Source organism: Trachurus japonicus, chromosome 17, assembly GCF_045865225.1.
Source record: "Trachurus japonicus isolate A0001 chromosome 17, Traja_1.0".
NCBI lineage: Eukaryota > Metazoa > Chordata > Actinopteri > Carangiformes > Carangidae > Trachurus > Trachurus japonicus.
The window spans coordinates 31,386,596-31,406,214 of record NC_140923.1 but is presented as its reverse complement, the minus strand read 5'-3'; the positions used below and the strand labels follow the sequence as shown (position 1 = coordinate 31,406,214).

The 19,619-nt window shown below is 43.0% G+C and overlaps 1 protein-coding gene across 2 annotated transcripts; it reads right to left on the bottom strand.

Moving 5' to 3' along the window:
* Nucleotides 1–1,793: 1,793 nt before the first annotated feature.
* On the bottom strand, nt 1,794–18,981 carry LOC146971088 (glutamate decarboxylase 1-like). Of its 2 annotated transcripts, XM_085805103.1 has the most exons (17): nt 18,684–18,981; nt 17,597–17,714; nt 15,503–15,559; nt 13,798–13,935; nt 12,918–13,160; nt 11,586–11,676; nt 7,877–7,989; nt 7,600–7,715; nt 6,704–6,783; nt 6,542–6,596; nt 6,326–6,442; nt 6,168–6,232; nt 6,006–6,084; nt 4,456–4,605; nt 4,164–4,271; nt 3,847–3,936; nt 1,794–3,755 (listed from the first exon to the last, which is right to left on the bottom strand). In XM_085805103.1, exons 2-17 carry the CDS (start codon nt 17,670–17,672, stop codon nt 3,582–3,584), a joined length of 1,752 nt encoding a protein of 583 aa, XP_085661229.1. In that variant the 5' UTR covers nt 17,673–17,714; nt 18,684–18,981; the 3' UTR covers nt 1,794–3,581. The 2 variants fall into 2 exon arrangements, with proteins under 2 accessions (XP_085661229.1, XP_085661231.1); XM_085805105.1 differs by lacking the exon at nt 15,503–15,559 and having other exon boundaries at nt 18,684–18,971.
* Nucleotides 18,982–19,619: the final 638 nt, after the last annotated feature.

The following is a 19,619-nucleotide window of genomic DNA, read 5'->3' as shown; positions in this document are numbered from 1 at the left end:
CTGGAGCCCACATTTGCAAAAACTGTCACGAGAAAATCGTCATCCGGAAATTATTCCTCAAAAAGCCTACATTTACATAATGGCTGTACTAGGCTAGACTAGTCTATCTACAGTCTACACCAGTGTTTTTCAACCTTGGGGTCGGGACCTCATGTGGGGTCACCTGGAATTCAAATGGGGTCCCCTGAAAAAATTATTATTCTTTTTTAAATTATGATTAAAAACACCATGTGGCACGAGCCAAAAAAGTTTGTCTGTGTGTGTGTGTGTGTGTGTGTGTGTGTGTGTGTGTGTGTGTGTGTGTGTGTGTCCATTTTATAACAGCAACCACTTAATTGGATTGCGACTGAGTTTATGTGCACATACAGAACCTACTGCAGGCATAGAGAGAGGTAGCCTACATTGAAAAATAGATAAACAACATGATAATAAACATGTGCATCCTATTGTGTAAAATAAAATGAAATTCTAAATCTCATCCAAGTTGCAACTGGATTTTTGTGGTATTTTATTTAGCAGGCAGGTTTATCTCTACTTTTCCTTTCTGCTCCATTTTTATGAATCCATCTAGGTTTTTCAGACAGGATTTTTAGTCACAGGGCAAAGCTTTTAAAAACACAAGTGGTCTTTGTCGTGAAAAATTGTGGATGATGGATGGATTTCATTCATATGACAATGAATAAACTCATATGACAAGAGAAATAGTTGCCTTTCAAGAGAAGTGCTTAGGTTCCCATTGACCTGTTATATGTTTTGCTACAGTGACTCAGATCAGTTCTCAGCAATACATGAGCAGGTCTTGGATGGGAACACCAGACACCAAAATGTTCCTGATGGCTAATGAGCAGTAACTATAGGCTTTACAGACCATAATACCCTCCTGTTGACTGAAGGACAGCAGGCTTAGATTTTATAAGGCAAATGTTAGTTTCTTTAACGTGGAGCTAATTAGATTTGTTTAGTTATCACCATGTAGCCTACTGTGTTTAATGTTGTATCACTGTTTGGTTTCTTATCATGAACAACTCAGAAAAAACTTTACACTTTAGTTTACATTTTGCGATTTGGAATCATGTTTATTCTATATGTGATGTTCACAAAGCTATGGAGTGTTTTGCTTTGGATAATTGTGCAGACATAGATCCACCACCAGAGGGCAGCAGCAGCACACCACTTCTTCACTTTGGTCCACAAAGTAGAACTTAACGTAAGCTTCAATCCACAACCTCTCCTCCCTCTGATATTTTTATTCCCTCCATGTGAAGGTTATGAGACAGTGTAGCCAATGCCTTTGTGCCTCTGTGAAATGGTGGCTTAGTGAGGCTGAGTCACAGAAATACAAACGCAAGTGAGGAGAGATGGGAGGAAATAAGACAAAAGAGCAAAATAAGAAAGGTGCAAATGTGGGGAAAGAAAACAGAAGAGAAGGAGGTGGAGGAGATGAAGAGAGGAGAAAGAGAGAGGAAAAGGAGAAAATAAACAAGAGAAGGAGCTGATTTGAGAGGAGGGTTTCACGCTGGAGAACAGCCAATCCGACACACAGCTGGGGGGCAAACAAAGCCTCCTCCAGGATGATTAGGCAGGAGGCAAGAGTGAGTGAGTGTGTGTGTGTGTGTGTGTGTGTGTGTGTGTGTGTGTGTGTAGCTAAGGGCGGTTAAGAAGGAGAGGGGGATATTTTGGTGCATAGACCAAAATCCTCTTCATGAGAGTGAATTGAGAAACCATGGAGCAAAATAAATGTGCGAAAGAGAGAGAGAGTGATTTTATGTGTGTGTTTCAATAATCCAGACTTGTTTTTTCCTTTAATAGACTTTATTAAAGATCTTTTTCCAGATGGTATGACTCTGTTAAAGTGCCTACTGAAAAGCTCCTGGGAAACGTTCCCTTACATGTGGGGTTGGTCTTGTACAGGAGTCACTGGTCACATACAGTACACAGATTACCTTAAATATGATTTATGCAATTGTGCCATTCACATATGGTCCCTATAGATACCATAAATACTTTGTTAACATAACTCTTTATATAATACTGCCATAGTACACATCCATTTACAATGGAAGAAAGAAAGGTGAACATTGTGCAAAGACACAAACAGGAACTCTTCATATAAGATATCCCATTGAGCTCCCATAACACTGAGAATACAGGTAATATGTATTACAATTAATATACTATATTACAGTAAATGCATTAGGATTCAGACAGATACAACAATCCTTTCTTCCCAGTCTCGAGAGGAGAGTACATTCTCACATCCTTGTGCTTCTCTCTAAAATAAAAGACCAGCACCGCCGCCCGAGGTTTATATAGACTTCATTCTTAATCTCACCAGAAGGCCAGTCAGTCATTTCAAAACATTCAGTCAAAAAGACTCACAATCACAGAAAGAAACACACCATAGAAATTGCATCGCAGTCAAGGGTCAATAGGTAACATTTTACAAACACCTAGGATCTATAAGAACTTATATATGAAGGACGATGGATTGCTCTGTTCCCGGTTCTCTCTCTTTGGCTGACAAATCACTATAAATAAACTTTTACTCAAGTTCCTGTGATTACATTTACAAATGTATTACAGTGTAATACACATAGAGATACATTTACAACAAAAAAAATACCTGAATCTGCAAACAGTGGAAATGCAATAAATATTTGTTCTTAAATAATCAAATGTTCATATTTTAACAATGTTATAAACACATATGGGAATCACATGATTGCATGAAACAGACAACGAGCCAGCGTTTTACAGACGTGGGATCGCCGTAGACATTTTAAATCTTACTTTTCAACTTTTACAAAGGGAAAATATTGCAGACTGGATCTTGTTGCTGGATGTTAGATAAAAACCTCTCAGGTTAACACACTTATCTATGGTGTGCACATTAGCTTATTTTTAACACAGTGGCCTACAGCCTAAAATACATGACAGGATACACACAGTGTGCCACATGCTCACCTGCACACACACACTGCTTCAGGGGCCTGGACACTGGTTTAGGACAAGTAGGTCTGGTGCACTAAAGATTAAATATATATATGTACAGCTGAAAGCACCAATGATTCAATTGTGTGTAGCGAATGTATGATACAGCAGAATAATCTATGATACTGTGTAATATTTTGATCTGTGCTTTTCTCCCTTATGTCTTTCGATCACGTTCACACACACTCCGTCGCACACACGCACACAGAGATTAAAAGACAAACTACGAGACGAGAGCACGCACATACATACATTACAGGCTTCCACAGCACACACACACACACACACACACATTAGAGAGCATGTTTGTTGTACCTGGAGCTTTCAGATACTGGTTTACATATTTTGTCTACAGGAGGAACTATGTGGGACGGAGTTAGTAAGAAGCTCCAAGTCTCTCTCTCTCGCTCTCATTGCTAGTTTCTCTTCAGCTGGAGAAACAATCAAAATGCTTCAGGCAGAGATAGACCGGATAGAAAGAACCTACAACAAGTCCTGTCATTACTCCGTCTGCAGCACTGTAAATGTTTCCCCCCATTGGAAATACAACAGATAGAAGACCTCCAGGCTGTAGTGACGATGCCCGAGGCCTACAGGTCGTGACCCAGCCTCTCGATCTCATCGATGAGGAAGTCGATGTCAGACTGGGTGGCCGCCGGGTTGGAGACAACCATACGGAAGAAGTTGACTTTTTGGCCCTGAGGCTGGTAGCCCACCATGGTGGTCCCGGACTCCATCATCATGGCCTTGATCTTTGGTGCCACCTGATGGAGTGAGAAAAAACAGCCGTATAAGAACGTCATCCATCAGCTGTGTGATTCAGAAAGGCGGGGTGAATGTGAAAGCTCATCCTACCCTGTGGAGTTTTTCTCGCCGCTCATCGCCGTGTGGCATCCCTCTCAGGCTGGGTGGGATGTACCAGAAACAAACGTTGGTGTGCTGGGGCTACAGACAGAAAATAAACACACACACACACGGGTTACTTTTTTCATTTACACCAAACAAAAATAAAATTAAATAAAGATGGAGGTAGACCAAGAAAAATACTGTGAGGGCCCATATTGTGAAAAGTGAATTTCCATTTTCTCAATGGATCATAAAGCAGGACAAAAACTGTTTCTATATTATATTTAATTTGAACACAGATAGATCAGAAGAGTAGACAAGCTCACCACTCCATCAAACACCATCTCATATCCCTCCCTGTTCTTGATCTTGTTGTACAGGTACTGAGACAGGTCCAGACACTTGTCAATATGCTGCTCAAACCCAATGGTGCCCTGCAGGGGAAAAAGTGGTAATGCAATAATTACAACAAAAAACACTGAATATAAACTTAAAGCGTCTATTATGATTAAGACAATGACAGTTTTTTTTGCCTTGAGTACATTTCTATGTGTTGATTAATGAACAATTTACAGTTTAGCAGATGTAAATGTGTGTTTCTGTCTCACTCCATCTCACCTTGGCCTTCCACATGAGCCAGAACTTAAAGATGTCAACATGTCGGCCGCACTGGATGGCCTTGTCTCCTGTGTCGTACGTGACGTCGTACTGTTTGTCTGGTTGGAACAGGTAGCCAGCGCACATGGAGTTACAGCCTGCCAGGATTCCCTACAGACAGAGACAACGGCCACACAATGTTAAAGCCCCAGTATGTAACTTATTTGGCCTTTTATTAGCAAAAATCAAATATGTCTTTCATAAATACGTATTTCACTGAAGTCGAATCACACCCGCATACAGATGAAAGCTTTCTCGTACCTTAGAATGACTTGTTACAAGTCGTTACAAATACATAAGGATGCACTGAACTGAGGCGGCCATGTTGCATCGCCATTTTTTAGGTTCAGTGGCAGCGTGACCGTAGGTAACCACGGAAACTCAGCGGAGCTGTCGGCTCTGAGGCCTGGACTACACGAATACGATATACTGTATTCCTAAACGCACATTTTTCTGTCCAACTGGGCCTTTCAACCACACCAACACGGCGATTTCACCCACATATACGGAGATATTTTTAAACGGATAAAAGAGTGGAGAAATAAAAAAATATCCGATTGACTGGATCCGTGCAGCGGCGTTAAACGGAGCTGTCGCCTAGCGACAAGCCGTTCGCACATGCATGGAAGCAAAACGGTTGTCAACAATGGTACACATGTACCGGGCTATCTGTGCTTTGCACTGCAGTGTTTTCATTTATTCGTGATGAATTACGTCCACCACAAATAGATTTTCCGCCATTCATTCATGTCCGCATAGCACTGTTTCTCCGTTATTTTCGTTCTCACACACACACACACAGAGAGAGAGAGAGAGAGAGAGAGAGAGAGCACGCATGTCTGGCAGTAGTTCACGATTTAAAATCTGCCGTTTGACTGCTTCTTCCTGACCATGATTTGACTGCGCTCATAGCGTTTTTCTTCTGTGGTATTTTACATTTTGCTGATCGCCACCACCGGCCGGGCATGAGGCGATCGTTTTCAGTTTTGCCTCTTCGTAGCCTATGGACAGAGATATTTCTGTGGTGTGGACAAAGTTTTTTTTTTAAACGAAGACGAAAATATCCGCTTAAAAAAATATCCATATACGTGTAGTCCAGGCCTGAAAGTTTTCCAGCTAGCGCCTGTTAAAACTGTCACCACTGTGTAGTGTGAGGAAGGACGGAGGCACTGATGTTGCATTCAGGTGCAGTCAGGCAGACGGCCGTCGGCAAACCAACCGGATGTCATTCTACTCCACCAGAGAAAGACGGTAAAACGTGGGTCAGGTAAACAATACGACATCACCATGACAACATATTGTCAGGCCTGTATTGTTTTGCCTCGTGCTGGCGGACCACTTGTTTACATAGACGCTTGTTTATCCTGTTACATGCAGCGTCTGTTGTCTGTCTGACGTCTGCCCGATTTCACGAGAATGCAACATCAAGAATACGTTCAGATATGCAACCATGTAAGACCTGATGGACTTCTAGCACTTTATGAGAAACAGTGTGCGGGTCTTCACCGTACCTTCTCTCTGACCAGGATGGCAGAGCACTGCAGAGGCACGCCCATCATCTTGTGAGGGTTCCATGTGACAGAGTTGGCCCTGTAAAGGTTAATATTTGTGTTAACATGCCGTTAAAAGCAAGAATACATTAAAAAATCTATGTAACATTGTGTACTACTAACCTCTCAACTCCATTCAGCTTATGGCGATGTTTTCTGGACATAAGCAGTCCACCACCCCACGCTCCCTGAGGACACAAGAAGTTACCATCACCTACACAGACGAGGACATAGTGTCCCCTGAAAATACCACAGCATCTGACCCAGGGTCAGCTACTTACATCGACATGGAGCCACAAGTTGTACTTCTCACAGATGTCAGCGATCTCATTGATGGGGTCAAATGCGCCGTACACAGTTGAACCAGCGGTGGCGTTCACAAACAATGGCACGTAACCCTGCAGAGTCAACATGAACATACGACTTAGAGGGCAAATTCTTGGTAAGAGAGAGGAAATCAGAGTAGAAGAAGGAGAAGATGTAGGACAGATACCAACCTTCTGTTTAGCATCAATGATCTTGGCCTCCAGATCTGAAGGAATCACTCTCCCTCTGAAAGAGTGCAGAGCAGAGCATGTGTTTCATGGCTTTTCATGATGGTATTTTCACACAATTTTTGTTGTGATTGTGGTTTTAAATTTCTACAGCGAACCCTGTACCTCTCATCTGTGCTCAGCAGGATCACATTTTCACTGCCAAAGCCCAGAGCAGCTCCTGCCTTCTTTATGGAGTAGTGACTCTGAGGGGAGCACACATAAAGACAATAAATGATTGGCCCATAAAATAACAGCTAAATTCATGCAGAGAGGAGATATTTGTGAGCTAATTGCTACATGAGCTTTGTCTGGCTGATATATTGTCAGCTGTGATGTTCTTTACAGACAAAATGGATGTGATAACAGCGGAATGAATCTATTAAAATAGCCATTGCACTGATTCAAATAGACCTACGTATTACAACAAGAGCTCTTCAGTGGCCTCAATCTACAGTCAGTGAAGACGTACGAGCAAACTTAAAGGGCCCATATTGTATAGAGTGTTATTTCCATGTCCTCTTGGTTACAAAGCAGATCTAGGTTCTCTATTGATACAGTTAAAGTATCAAAACCTCAGTCCACAGAGAAACGCACACAGCCTGTGTTCAGAAATTCAGCCTTAAAACCAGGACTTCTGTAACTTTGTGATGTCACAACAAAGCAGTCAACCCTCTCAGCCATGCCTCAAGCCCCGCCCATCTGAGCCCACCATCTAACACTGAAAATGTTGATTAAAAACTTAAAATTAACAAAATTTCATTCAATCCTTCAGGAAAAAAAACAGCCAATCAGAGGAGAGGACCAGAACCTCCTCTTCTCTGATCGGCTTATTGGCCTGCTGTTTGTAGAGCTCCAGAGAGAAGCCTGAGATGGTTTTTGCTTATTACCACAAATATATGTTCTTATGAATCAACATTAGGAATGAAACAAAAAAGTGTAAAATTATTATTTCTATTTTTAAAATAAATAAAACAGTTGATATAATGAAAGTGTTTTAGTGTCTGTTCATGGTGACCTACGTGTTCAGATGTGAAGAGGACAAGCCTTGGAGCAGCAGACATGCCCTTGGTCTTGACCTCTGGGAAATACTTGTAACGTGCGATCATGACACTGTACATGTTGGAGATAGCACCCCCTGTTGAGTAGAGAAGGACATATCAGCACCACGGACAGAAGAACACATAAACTGTAGTATTACGTATTACCAAAACGGATAGGCCTCAGTGGTTTTTATATTTATTGAAAAAGTAATTATATTATAATATATGGAAATGGATGCTGGTACAATGGACCAACCTGGTGAAAAGATTCCATCTCCCTCTCCGTCTGGCCAACCAATCATCTCTCTCATTTTCTTCAATGTCAGCTGCTCCATCAACACAAACACTGGAGCAATCTCATAGGTGAACCTGTCAACACAACACAACACAACTGATGAATATAGTGTGTCATTCACCATCACTGCAACAGATGAGTCATCAACATCTGCTTTGTGAGCAAGAAGAATGAAAGAAAACTCTTGTGCACACACACGCAGATTATAAAGACCAAATACAGTAATAATACACCCACACACACACACACACACACACACACACACACACACACTCAGTGGTTTTTCATTAGCTCTGTTATAATTCCATCCTCAGAGCACAAACTGGAGCTTGCGCTGACTGGGCTAATTAAAAAGTGTCTGATAGGAGTTGGGCAGCAAACATCAATATTCAAATGCCTCCTAAAATCACTCAGTGGTTTAATTAAAGCACACAAAGCTCTGATGGCTATCTGTCAATCCTGCCAATCTCAGTGGCGAGCCTGAATGGGGCTGATTTGATGGCTGAGAGGAGGTGAATGTACGAGTGTGTGTTATGTGAGTGTGTGTGTGTTGGTGTGTGTGAGGGACAGACAGAAAGAGAGGGTGTTTTAAAGAGATAACAGCCACTGCTGGCCCCAAAATACAGGAAGTGAGGATGAGCGGCCATTATTATTAATGTTATTCTGTCGTTACAAGAGAAGGAAAAGATGAAAAGTCAGAAAATAATCTTCTCAACACAAGAAGAAGAGCGACATAAAACAACTTCTAAAAATCCGGTAGAGTTGCATCTAACCTCTTGACAAAAGATAAAATGAGTAAATGACTGGCGGCTCAACAGACAACACAGGAACAAAGCTCCTGGAGAAGATAAAGTAGGTTAAATGTGTCAGAGAGCCTGAGCTTTTGCTCTCTTTGCTAAGTGACAGGACATCTCACCACCTCCCATCCACCCTTAGGACTGATCCCTATTTACCCTGAGTCTAATGAGGCCAGTTACACAACACCCCCCCACTTCCATCAGCCACCACCGTCCACATCTAAAACAACAACAACATTATCTCCTCTCTCTCCTCCTCAGTTCCTCTCTAGTTTTTTTGTTACAAGTAGGTCTCTAAACAAGGACTGAGCATTTTGTAGACGGGGGGGGGGGGATAAGCTGTGAGGACAAGAGAAAGGAGGGGGTGGGGGGGCTTTAGGGAAACAATGCAGTGAAGAAAACTGACAACAAAAGAAGAGGAGGGAAGGATGTGGAGAGAGAGAGAGAGAGGAAAGCGCACAGAGGACAAGACAGAACGAAGAAACAGAAAAAGAGGAAAAAAGAAACGGGAGCGACAGCCGCGGTTGAGAACAAAAACAGAAACATAGAGATGAGGAAAAATAGACGACAGACACATTTTTCTTGTGTAATTATGCCTGGTGAGGACAAACCCACGGGATGGATTTGATTGGAACATTAGCTTCTAGTCGATACACCAGACGAGATTATGACTGCTGGGCTTTGACCATGACCAGCCACAACAGGGGATAAAATCACAAAGAAGACACAATGTCTCACTCCGCAGCCCCTCGCTGCCCTTATTTTCAGAAACATCATGTTGTTTGATATACTGGAATTATGGCTCATATAAGGAGCACAAAATAGTCAATATCCTGGATGTTTCCCTTTCATTTTCTCCTAAAATTCACCCGAGGTGCATCAGAAAAGGAACAAAATCAGTGCACCTTTTTAAAATTCTCCTTCTCTCCATGTCATTTCACGCTGTAATGACAATAATGGTGATCATTATCACAATCAGAGCCAATCATTGGTCTTTTCAGGGTGAAAATTACCCCTCAGTCACCTGCCTCTCTCCAGGGACGGCCCCTAAATGCCCTTATTATCGTCATCAAGGGCACTCAATGTGTACGAGTCTGTGTTTGAATGTGTGTGTGCGTGTGTCTCTATGTGACTAACCCTTTGACCCCCCAACCACGCTCTCCTCTCAGCCTCTAAAAGGACCACTGAGTCAGTCTGACTCCACAGGGACAATAGAGCCAGAATGAGCGCTCCACAGGGAGCTGCAGCAGTCAGTTTCCACAGTGTGACAGGGTTTTCTGTGCAGCCGGAGGACATTGTGTGTCAGTGTGGGGCCCAGCTGGCCTATCTGCTAAGACCAGCTCACAATGAGCCTGCAGTCAATGGACTGGAAACCTTAGCTGCTGTATCTGGGACAGCCAGAGCTGGTGTGTGTGTGTGTGTGTACAAGTCATTATGAAAGTGTGCATGAGCGTGCGTGTGTGTGTGTGTGTGTGTGTGTGTGTGTGTGTGTGTGTGTGTGTGTGTGTGTGTGTGTGTGTGTGTGTGTGTGTGTGTGTGTGTGTGTGTGTGAATTCAATGGCCAGTTCCTCCAAGCCGTAGATGAGATGGGAAAGTTTTTCCTAAGAGGGGGTGGCTCCCTGAGCTAATGTTTTGAGAAATAGGATAAATTAAGTATCTCAATTTTCCCTCAGCGCTTTTGGCTTATTATCCTCAGGAGAAAGGACATTGGCCACAATAGTTAGAGAATAAGCTCATTTTGTGTGTACTGACTGGAGTCTATTGTCTTCTACCCACTGTTTATTCTGTGCAATGCGGAGGTCCTGCTGTATTTGCAGCCCCACGTCAGTTTGTACCATGAAACTCTGGGATGTCAACACATCTCTACATTTGTGTTATCAAATGAAACTCCTGCAGATTTGTTGCACTTAAGTGACTTATATTTATAGAAGTAATTGCAATGTAATTTTCCTTGTCTTCCATATCTCAGTCACTGTGACTGTCATGACCTCTCTGATTTTTAATACAGAGATCAGAGGTAGTTGGCCCATTATCTTTTAATAAGAAAATGACACACATTCCCCTTTTCAGCTTGTATATTGTTGAGGATAAATGTTATTTCTTATATGGTAATATATTATCTATATTACAGTAATAGGTTTTGGATGGGGTCATGGATGGGGAGAAATTGTGACATTTTATAAATGGAACAAATAACCTCATCTTAATTGAGGAAATAATCGGAAGATCAGTTGATAATGAATATAACAATTAATTGCAGCCTTACATCAGAGTAAAGAAATGAATTGAAGTGACAGATGTATTCATCCCTACGCTGAGGAAGTAGAAGTTTTACTAACAGCCATATTGTGAGTGTTTGTTCAGATATTGTACACTACAGCAGTGTTAATATGATGTTTCTCATTCTATTCTCGTGATCACACACTTATAGCTTATTTACAACGTGTGTGTGTGTGTATGTGTATGTCTATCTGTGTTGCACATGTGTGATGTCGATGTGGTTCGTGCCCTCTATCAGACTGGGCCACCATGTAACTGTGACCTGAGATCAATATGCAATCTAAGCAGCCCTGGGGCTGAGCTGCTCCGATATACAGTGGCCGCCCAGCGTCTGTCAACACACAGTCTCTACAGGACAAAACAAACACTTTATATAACTGCCCTCAGAGGATCTTGTAACCAATGGTGAAGTGAGCTGAGGGGAAACACCATAAGCATCTTCCATAATGACTTATATGATGATGACTGGGACCTATTTCCAGTGTCCTACAAACAGGGGTTCTCAGTTGTCCTGTCGTGACATATAGAGGTGTTTCCCCATATAACTGTCATGCACAAGCACAAAACTAGGACAGCAGCGTGATAGGACTCACATGTTGGTGTTTGCAGTGGAAGTGAGCCACTCTCCAGCCAGACCAATGATGTCCAGACCTGAGGACAACTGGTTGAAAAAGCGTGGATGACCTGAACATAAGAAAATCATACACATTCTGTATTAATGGGGTAATCATGGCTTTTATAAGGAGGGAGGAAAACGTGTATTACACAAAAACGTACTGCATTACAACTACAATGCCCTGCTGGGTTAAGATCACCACCTAGTTCACATTGTGACAATATTCTTAGAATAAAAACACAACATCAGCAGTATTGACAAACAGCTACTTGTTTCAGTATTCATAGTCTTTTTGATTTCATTTTGTATTCCCGTGGTCAACCGTGAAACCAGAGGGATCTGACATAGCCTGTTCACTGTGTACCATAATTACACTGGTAACAAGGCTGTGTGACAGCCATTTAGTCTCTGAGGTGCTTGCACACAATAGGCCTGCAGCCTAAATGCAGTCATGGATATACAGTATAAGTACCTTGTGGATACAATGATGTATGGCTCACGTTTATATATATATATATATATATATATATATATATATAAGATCTAAGATCGTTTCAAATACACTGGTGAGAAGGGGGAAGACTGAGCTCCTTCTTCCAGCACCTCGGACAGCTCCTCCAGTCCAAAACACACACACACACACCACGTCTCCTTGTGAGAAGTGGTGTTGAGTTGTGGACACAGTAGAAAGTGTCTGATATATAAAACCCAAGAGACAGTTTGAGCGCTGTCGTTTTTAACAGCCTGAAACAGCCCGTGTTTAGCCCCACACCCCCCTCAGGCGACATTCGCTTTAATAAGTCGAGGGAGAAAGAAAAGGAGGATGTCAACTGAATTACCAGGGGGACAATAAATAAAGCAGTCATCGTAATAAGGTGTATACAGTCTGGAAAACAGCGTCTTCCCTAATAGTTTATGCTGAATTCACCTCTGTACACTAAAAATGTTGGTATTAATTTACATGAAAGTGATAAAATGAATACTTTTTTTCTCCGTTTTTTGTTCTAGCCCACTACAGCTACTGACAGATTAGGAATATTATTGGAGATATGAATATCATAAAATGAGTAAAGTAATTTCCAGCTGTAATTGCATATTTTATTTTGCATCATAATGTGTAGCTATATCTTGGTCTAAAGACAAAAAATGAATATTTAAAAAAGGCCAATTTCAACTGAGAGAGCCTTTTGTCTCCATACTGTCCGTTAATAACATAGGCCACATATGAATTATTCAAAGGGCCGTAATTGTAGTCAGCTTTATTAAATCATATTCCAGAAGGTCCCCGGGCCGCGACGCAGCAGCCTACCTGTCCGGACGCCATATTTGAGCGTGTCCCTGCAGTCCACCAGGATCTGCTCCAGGGACTCGGGCTGCTCGGACAGCTCCAGGTTGAAGCCCTCCATGCCCTCCAGCAGCTGGTGAGGGTGGTGGAAGTCCAGCACCTTGGTGGAGCGGTCGAAAGTCTTCTTGACGTAGTTGGTGAGGATGTCGACCACCTCCAACAAGAACTGTATGGTGGGCTCCTCTCCATTTTTGGCGGGCAGCAGGTCTGTAAGGTGAGGAGATGGAGATGATCATCTGGGCCTAATGGAGGCCTCCTTCTTACAACTTTATTCAGGTAGGCTACTGGCATTTTTATGTTAGTGATTTGTGTGTTTTATATCCTTGGCTAATTATTCTGCTGTATGAGGTCATATTTAGTAGTTATAAGGCAGACTCCTCCTAGAGAGTAACATGGCCATGATTTTTGACTAATGTGGTGAGATAGTTCAAACTCATTAAAGAGCCAGAACGCAAAACACGACAAACACAAGCGTTGGGTTATCTTCCTGGAGCCCAAACCGGTGTTTCTTCATTTTAAAGGACAAATAAAAGCCAAATAGACAAAGCAGAGCCTCCATTTTAAACACCATTGCCACAACCGAATTTTGTGTTCTTTTTCTACATATTAGCCTAATAATAATGTTGCCATTGTTTTTTTTCATGGCTTAAATCTGGTGCAGTTTACATTATCATGCAAGAAAGAACCAGAGCAACTGAAAAAATCAAAAATAAGGGGGATTTTCTGGTTCTGGGAGGCCTTCAGTCTCTTTACTCTGACAAAAATTACAGAAAACAATTCAATTCAATGAATGAGCTCACAGTAAAGCTAAAACGGCTTTGTTGGTGTGTTCGGTGGCTCTCACCTCGGGCGAACAGGTTGGAGAAGTCGGTCTCCGTGTGGCGGAAGCGCGCGTCCCTGTCACTGTTGTCGCACGAGAGCAGGTTCTTCTGGCCCGCGAGCCTCCCCTTCTCGTCCAGACTGTTGTTCTTCTGCAGGAACCCTAGGGTGTTACACGGCGAGGGGCACGAGTTATCACCAAACATCTCCATCTCCCACGCACAAAGAAAAAGACCAAACAATAGAACAAAACTGATTAATCTAATAAAATAACAGATAATATGCAGTTTTTTTTTTTGTTTTTTTTTAGGTGTAATGAAAATCCAAATATTTTCTGTAAAGCAGCTACTGAAAAATATCTGTCTAAAATCAGCCCTCAGATCAAACTTATATAGCCTGAGCTTCATGTGTTGGCACGCACAAAACACACACACACACACACGTTTGGGTGACCGCCCCACCCTGTGACGTCACCACCACACCCCGGTCAGGAAGCACCGTCCTGTCCGATCAGACTGACCGGCTCAGTGGGCAGCACCGCCCGCGGCGACGATGACCCATGCCGCCAATAAATACACAGCCCATAAAGAGGGTTAATGAAGGATGTACACAGCCCGGAGGAGGGCTGCCTCTGCACGCGGCCTATTGTGTGTGTTGAACTATGATCCATCACTGTTGTGCATATATAGGCCCTCTTCGTTCTGCACAGAAGTGTGTGGGCCTAATTGTGCGCAAAACCATTTATATTTCTCACTGGGAACTCTATCACACCATCTTCATTAAATCCTAAATGGCAGGATTCAAAATCAATATCTGAATACCCTATAGAAATATTACAGAAATATCTCCATTCAATTTCCTGTCCATTAAAATGTCATTTCGACCAATCAAAATCTACTAGTCAATTTCTCGTTCTCAGAAATGGTAAAAACATATTCGATCTTAATTGATTAAACAGTCCAATAATGTCCTATGGCTGTAAGAATGGATCATATCTGCATTGCATTCATCTCTGTTCTACAGGGGCAAAATATTACTGTATAGATTTACTTTTTTTTTAAGCCAGTGAAAGAAACAAATTCCTTCAAATTGAGAAAAAAACACACCCTCCCTTCGACGTCACATCCGCCTCTCACAGTAAAATATAGAGGCTGCACTGATTGGTATTTAGGTAAATGTCACTCAAGAAACAGGCCTGTGTGAGTGGGGGATGACTGAGAGTGCTCCTTCATTTACTGGTTAATGTGAGGCAGAGGGACGGTCTGGGCTTTAAACGCCACATTTCCACATCTCCAGGTTTGTCTGGTGGATTCCCCTCCTTCTGATGAGATGGAAAAGGCAAGAGGGGGCTGAGGGGTGACTGGGGGGGCTGGTCCGGGGCTCTCATCACCAGACTTAAAGGCTAATGTCCACTGACCTTTAGTGGATGGAAACGCACAGTGACAGTTGTGGATGGCCCTGCTTTAAGCTGCCTGTATCATGGCCTATTTCTGAAGGCCTCGAGATGAGGAAAAACACAATAATAATAGAATCACCGAGAATATGATGATTTTTTTTTTTAAAGCAAAGGATGCAGAAACCGCAGCCTCAATGCGAAGGATTCATATGGTAATCAGGTTCTTTCAGATGTCACTTAGCCTATATTAAGAAATGGAAGAAAAAAAAAAATCTGTGGCCTGTAATTGGGGGAAAAATGTTGCAAACATCAGGACCCTCCGACAACAACTTACCACAGATCTTCATCCCCAGTTTCCGCGTGCATCCGTGCATCCACGCATATTCGTAGGCTAAAACATAAATGAACGTTTTGAGTTTGTCATGTTGCAGGCCGCGGACACAGCGTGGACAGAGGCGGTGATGGATGTGAAGCGGGTGGAGCACAGTGAGCACAGTGGAGGCGTGATGCGCACGGCTCTTGGCCAGGTGTGTGAACGTGAGGCCTCAGGTGAGGTTATATTCTTTCTTTCTTTCTTTCTTTCTTTCTTTCTTTCTTTCTTTCTTTCCAATTTCTTTCTTTGGGTGTTGCCTTTGTTGATCGAGAATTAACCCATTTTTATTCAGCTGTACGACACTCTGATCATGAAGGGATGAGTCTTATAACATTTCCGATTTAGGTTTAATCAATAGGGACCGGCAGTGGCCCGACCGGCAGATCCACGCCGGCTCACACACCCAGCCAAGGGGCGGACTGGAATTAACACCCGTGAAATGAGCTCACGGAGGAGGGCAGGAATTAATTGAGTGAAACACAGTATGTGACTGGAGCGAGCTGGTAATGTCTGTGACTGGGAAGTCTATAGCAGGCTAGATGCAGAAACTAACAGTATAGTGCGTCTCGTTCATACGCCATGCACACGCACGCACGCACACAGACCCGAGCGTGGACATGCGTGAGCAGAGATGGAGCAGAAGCCGGAGGGAAGAAAATGCAGAGCGCGCGGCGGCGGAGGCAGACAGAGTTCACCTGATGGAAAACTTTCAAAACAAAAACAAGTATTTAAATTTACTGAGGCAATTTCATTCCGAGATAAAGCGGAGAACAGCTCGAGGTGCTGAGGCCAAGGCGTACACACACACACATAGTCACACGCACGGATACACGCACGTACAGACACAAGAAGCCGCCAGGCGTGAGATGGAGCGTGGCAGAGAGATAATGGCAACATCCAGCAGCAGCATACGAGCAAGTCAGACAAAACAAACATCTTCTTTTTAATGGGCTTTTTTTTTTGCCCAGCACAAATTCACATTTTAAAATAACAATAAGATGTTTTAAGATAAGAAACATTTACTGACACCTAAGGGCCACAAATAAGCAAAGGCTTCAAACATTTTTAATTTGATAAAGATTAAATATGAAATTAAACTGGCCCTCGGGATGTGTAGTCCATTTCCTTTCATATTTGTCTGAAGACAAAAAAAAACTGTAATTATTTCCCGGCGTTGCACTGCAGATGGCTGCTCAAGTGCACTATAATGGAGTCCATATAGTGACTGCGACAAAGGCTTAAAATGATTAATTAACCCATGGGTTCATGTAGGCTCTTCCTAAATAGGTTCAGCCATAAAAATATAAATATGAACAGGACAAAATCAGCTATACAGCCTGCAGCCTGCAGGCCTTAAACATTCAGGAAAATGATAGGAATAAATCATTTCAAATAGGCAAAATAGACAATTTGTCCAAATCGTTTGTAAAATTGTTTTTGAAACCCAGAATAAGAGAGCGCGTGTGCAAGAAAATAGACCAAATTATTATTAAAATCAAAAAAATTTTTGTCATCAAATGCATATTTTCTGTAAAGTCGTTATCATAACGTGCTCTTGGGTCAGTTCAGTATAAATATCGTTGCTCTAATGGCGCATTATTTCTGCGCCACGTCCAGCGCTGGGCGCGCGCCGCTGATCGTCCAGACAGCGACAGGCAGCTGTGATGGCTCTGTTTTTAACCGGAATGATTAACGACGGAGCCGCACAGCAAATGGCCCGGGAGAGAGCCGCTTTTCATCAGACAGAGGAGGAGGAGGAGGAGGAGGAGAGAGAGAGAGAGAGAGAGAGAGGGGAGAGGGAGAGGCAGACAGAGGTGTGAAGGGCTGAGCTGGGTGGAAGTCCTCGTGCTGCCAGTGGATCGCATCGCACTGCAGAAGTGTCTCTGAGCAAGGCACCGAGCCCCGGTCCGATTCCCTGGTCTCTTCTGTAAGCACAGCGAGCAGCGCTCCGGAGAGGAACAGCCCTAACGAGAATTTAACCCCCCACCCCCCACCCCACCCCCTCCCGGACCACGGTGTTGCTATCAGAGGCAGGATTGTGTGATGAGGACCTACTTGAGGACGGAGGTCTTAAATTGGCGGAGTTGGGGTCCTGGTCCCCGCCGGTGGCTCTCGGCTCAGACGTCGCCATCAGTCCTTCTCTTATCTGATCTCCAGCTGGGAAATAATTCAACTGCAAACAAAACGGTCCACGGTTAGAAATGGCCCCGTTCAGCTCATCCACCTCACAACTTCCAGCAGCCTAGAAGTCTATATATTTGAATGATTGCAGTCGGTGTAATAGTCAGGCCCGGGTGTGAGCAGAAACTGATGTGATCGCGTCGCCAGGGACGATTTATCCCCGAAGGATATCTGAGTGGGCTGTGAATCAGGACGCGCAACCTGGAGAGGATTGCGCACGACGCACAAGCATTACGCACGTCAGGATGAATAGTTTTGGTGATAACATAATGGCCTTCGATATAATGTCCACTGTAGAACACTGGGCCAATGTCAGAGAACAATAAAAGTTTCAATCTGTAGATAAAAGAAATATATTTCCTATTCCAAGTTATGACATTTTTTCCGCTGATAGTCAAAGCACCAAAGCCTTAGCTACAATCTGATCTGTGATAAAACCACAGCATCTGATAATGTATTAAAAAAACACGATTTAAAACAGACACATTCATCTTGACACAGTTAAGAGTCCGTATTAGGAAAAATAAAACGAAATAGCGACAGAAAAGCTTCATCATCCCATAATAAATAAGATTGATTTATTAAACGAATATTGATAATATGTAGGCTATAACACCCACATACGTCATTCACTTATTGACTCAGCAATCGACATTTCAATTAAGGTGCGCTTTGAACAAGCATTTCCCACACTATCATCACTCAATGTCATCATGATATGAGAGACACGCTGGACAACTAATGAATTCCTTCCGCCACTCATCTGGGACTAATTTCTCTCAAACGACACGGTGAATTTTTGATTCTGAGGGTGTTCTCTAATTAATATGTTTTTTTTTTTTTTTTAAATGGTCCAGAAATAACTCCGACGCTATATGATCAACAGTAACCTGTCTGTCTCTCTGTGAAGGGCGCAGCTGGAAAAAAAAAAAAGAAAAGAAAAGAAAAGGAGGCATCTTACCGGCGCACAGGTTGTCGAGTCCAGAGAAACTATAACTAGATGTTACAATTGCCACCCAAAGGCGCGACAAGCAGCAGTCCAGCGGCGGCGGCGGAATACCAACGAGGAGCGCTAATAAAATCCCATCCAGCAGCGCGCAAGTGACCCCCACTCTCTCTCTCTCTTTCTTTCTCTCTCTCAAGAATGTTTTTATTCGTTATTTATATCTGAGGCTCCGGCTGCCCATTGGTCTCTTCACGCAGGCATGAGTCACAGCCTTGCCTCCCTCTGACGACTAATGAAGCTTCCCTGAGTGCCACTGACAGCTACAATCCACTTTAAGACGTCTAAAAAGCAAAACGAAAAACACCAGTGACGTGCGCCCACCCCCCTCTCTTTCTCTCTCTCTCTCTCTCTCTCTCTGTGTGTGTCTCCAGGTGTCACAGGAAGGAGGATGGAGACTTGAATGTGAAATAGAAATTGACCTTGGGATGAAAACCCCCAGTTTGTTTATGGGTTTTAGTAACAACAGAGTATGTAACAGGCTGCATCTCTTTATTCGAATGGACCTGTAGAAGATGTGTGTTTCACGCTTCTCTGTTATCTCACCCACAGAATAAAGTCATTCTCATAACAGCACTAAAGGACGGTAAAGGCAAGGCGGCACGCACCATCCACGAGCCATCCATCCACACTGTAGTATATTCGCCTTCATGAGATGACAACACTGCATGCATCATAATTTTTGACCTGCACCCTTTTTTTTTTATAACCTTGACATGGACAATAACACCGAGACATCAGAGTGAATCCAGCCTGGCGGGCGTTGACTTAGTGTCCTTGCCGTCATTCCCCGTGTCCTGTGTACCGGTCGGCTGAATGGGCAGAGACCAGCCATTATGCTCATTCAGCCACTGCAAATGATTATAAAGCCTTTATCAGATGGCGCTCAGTCTT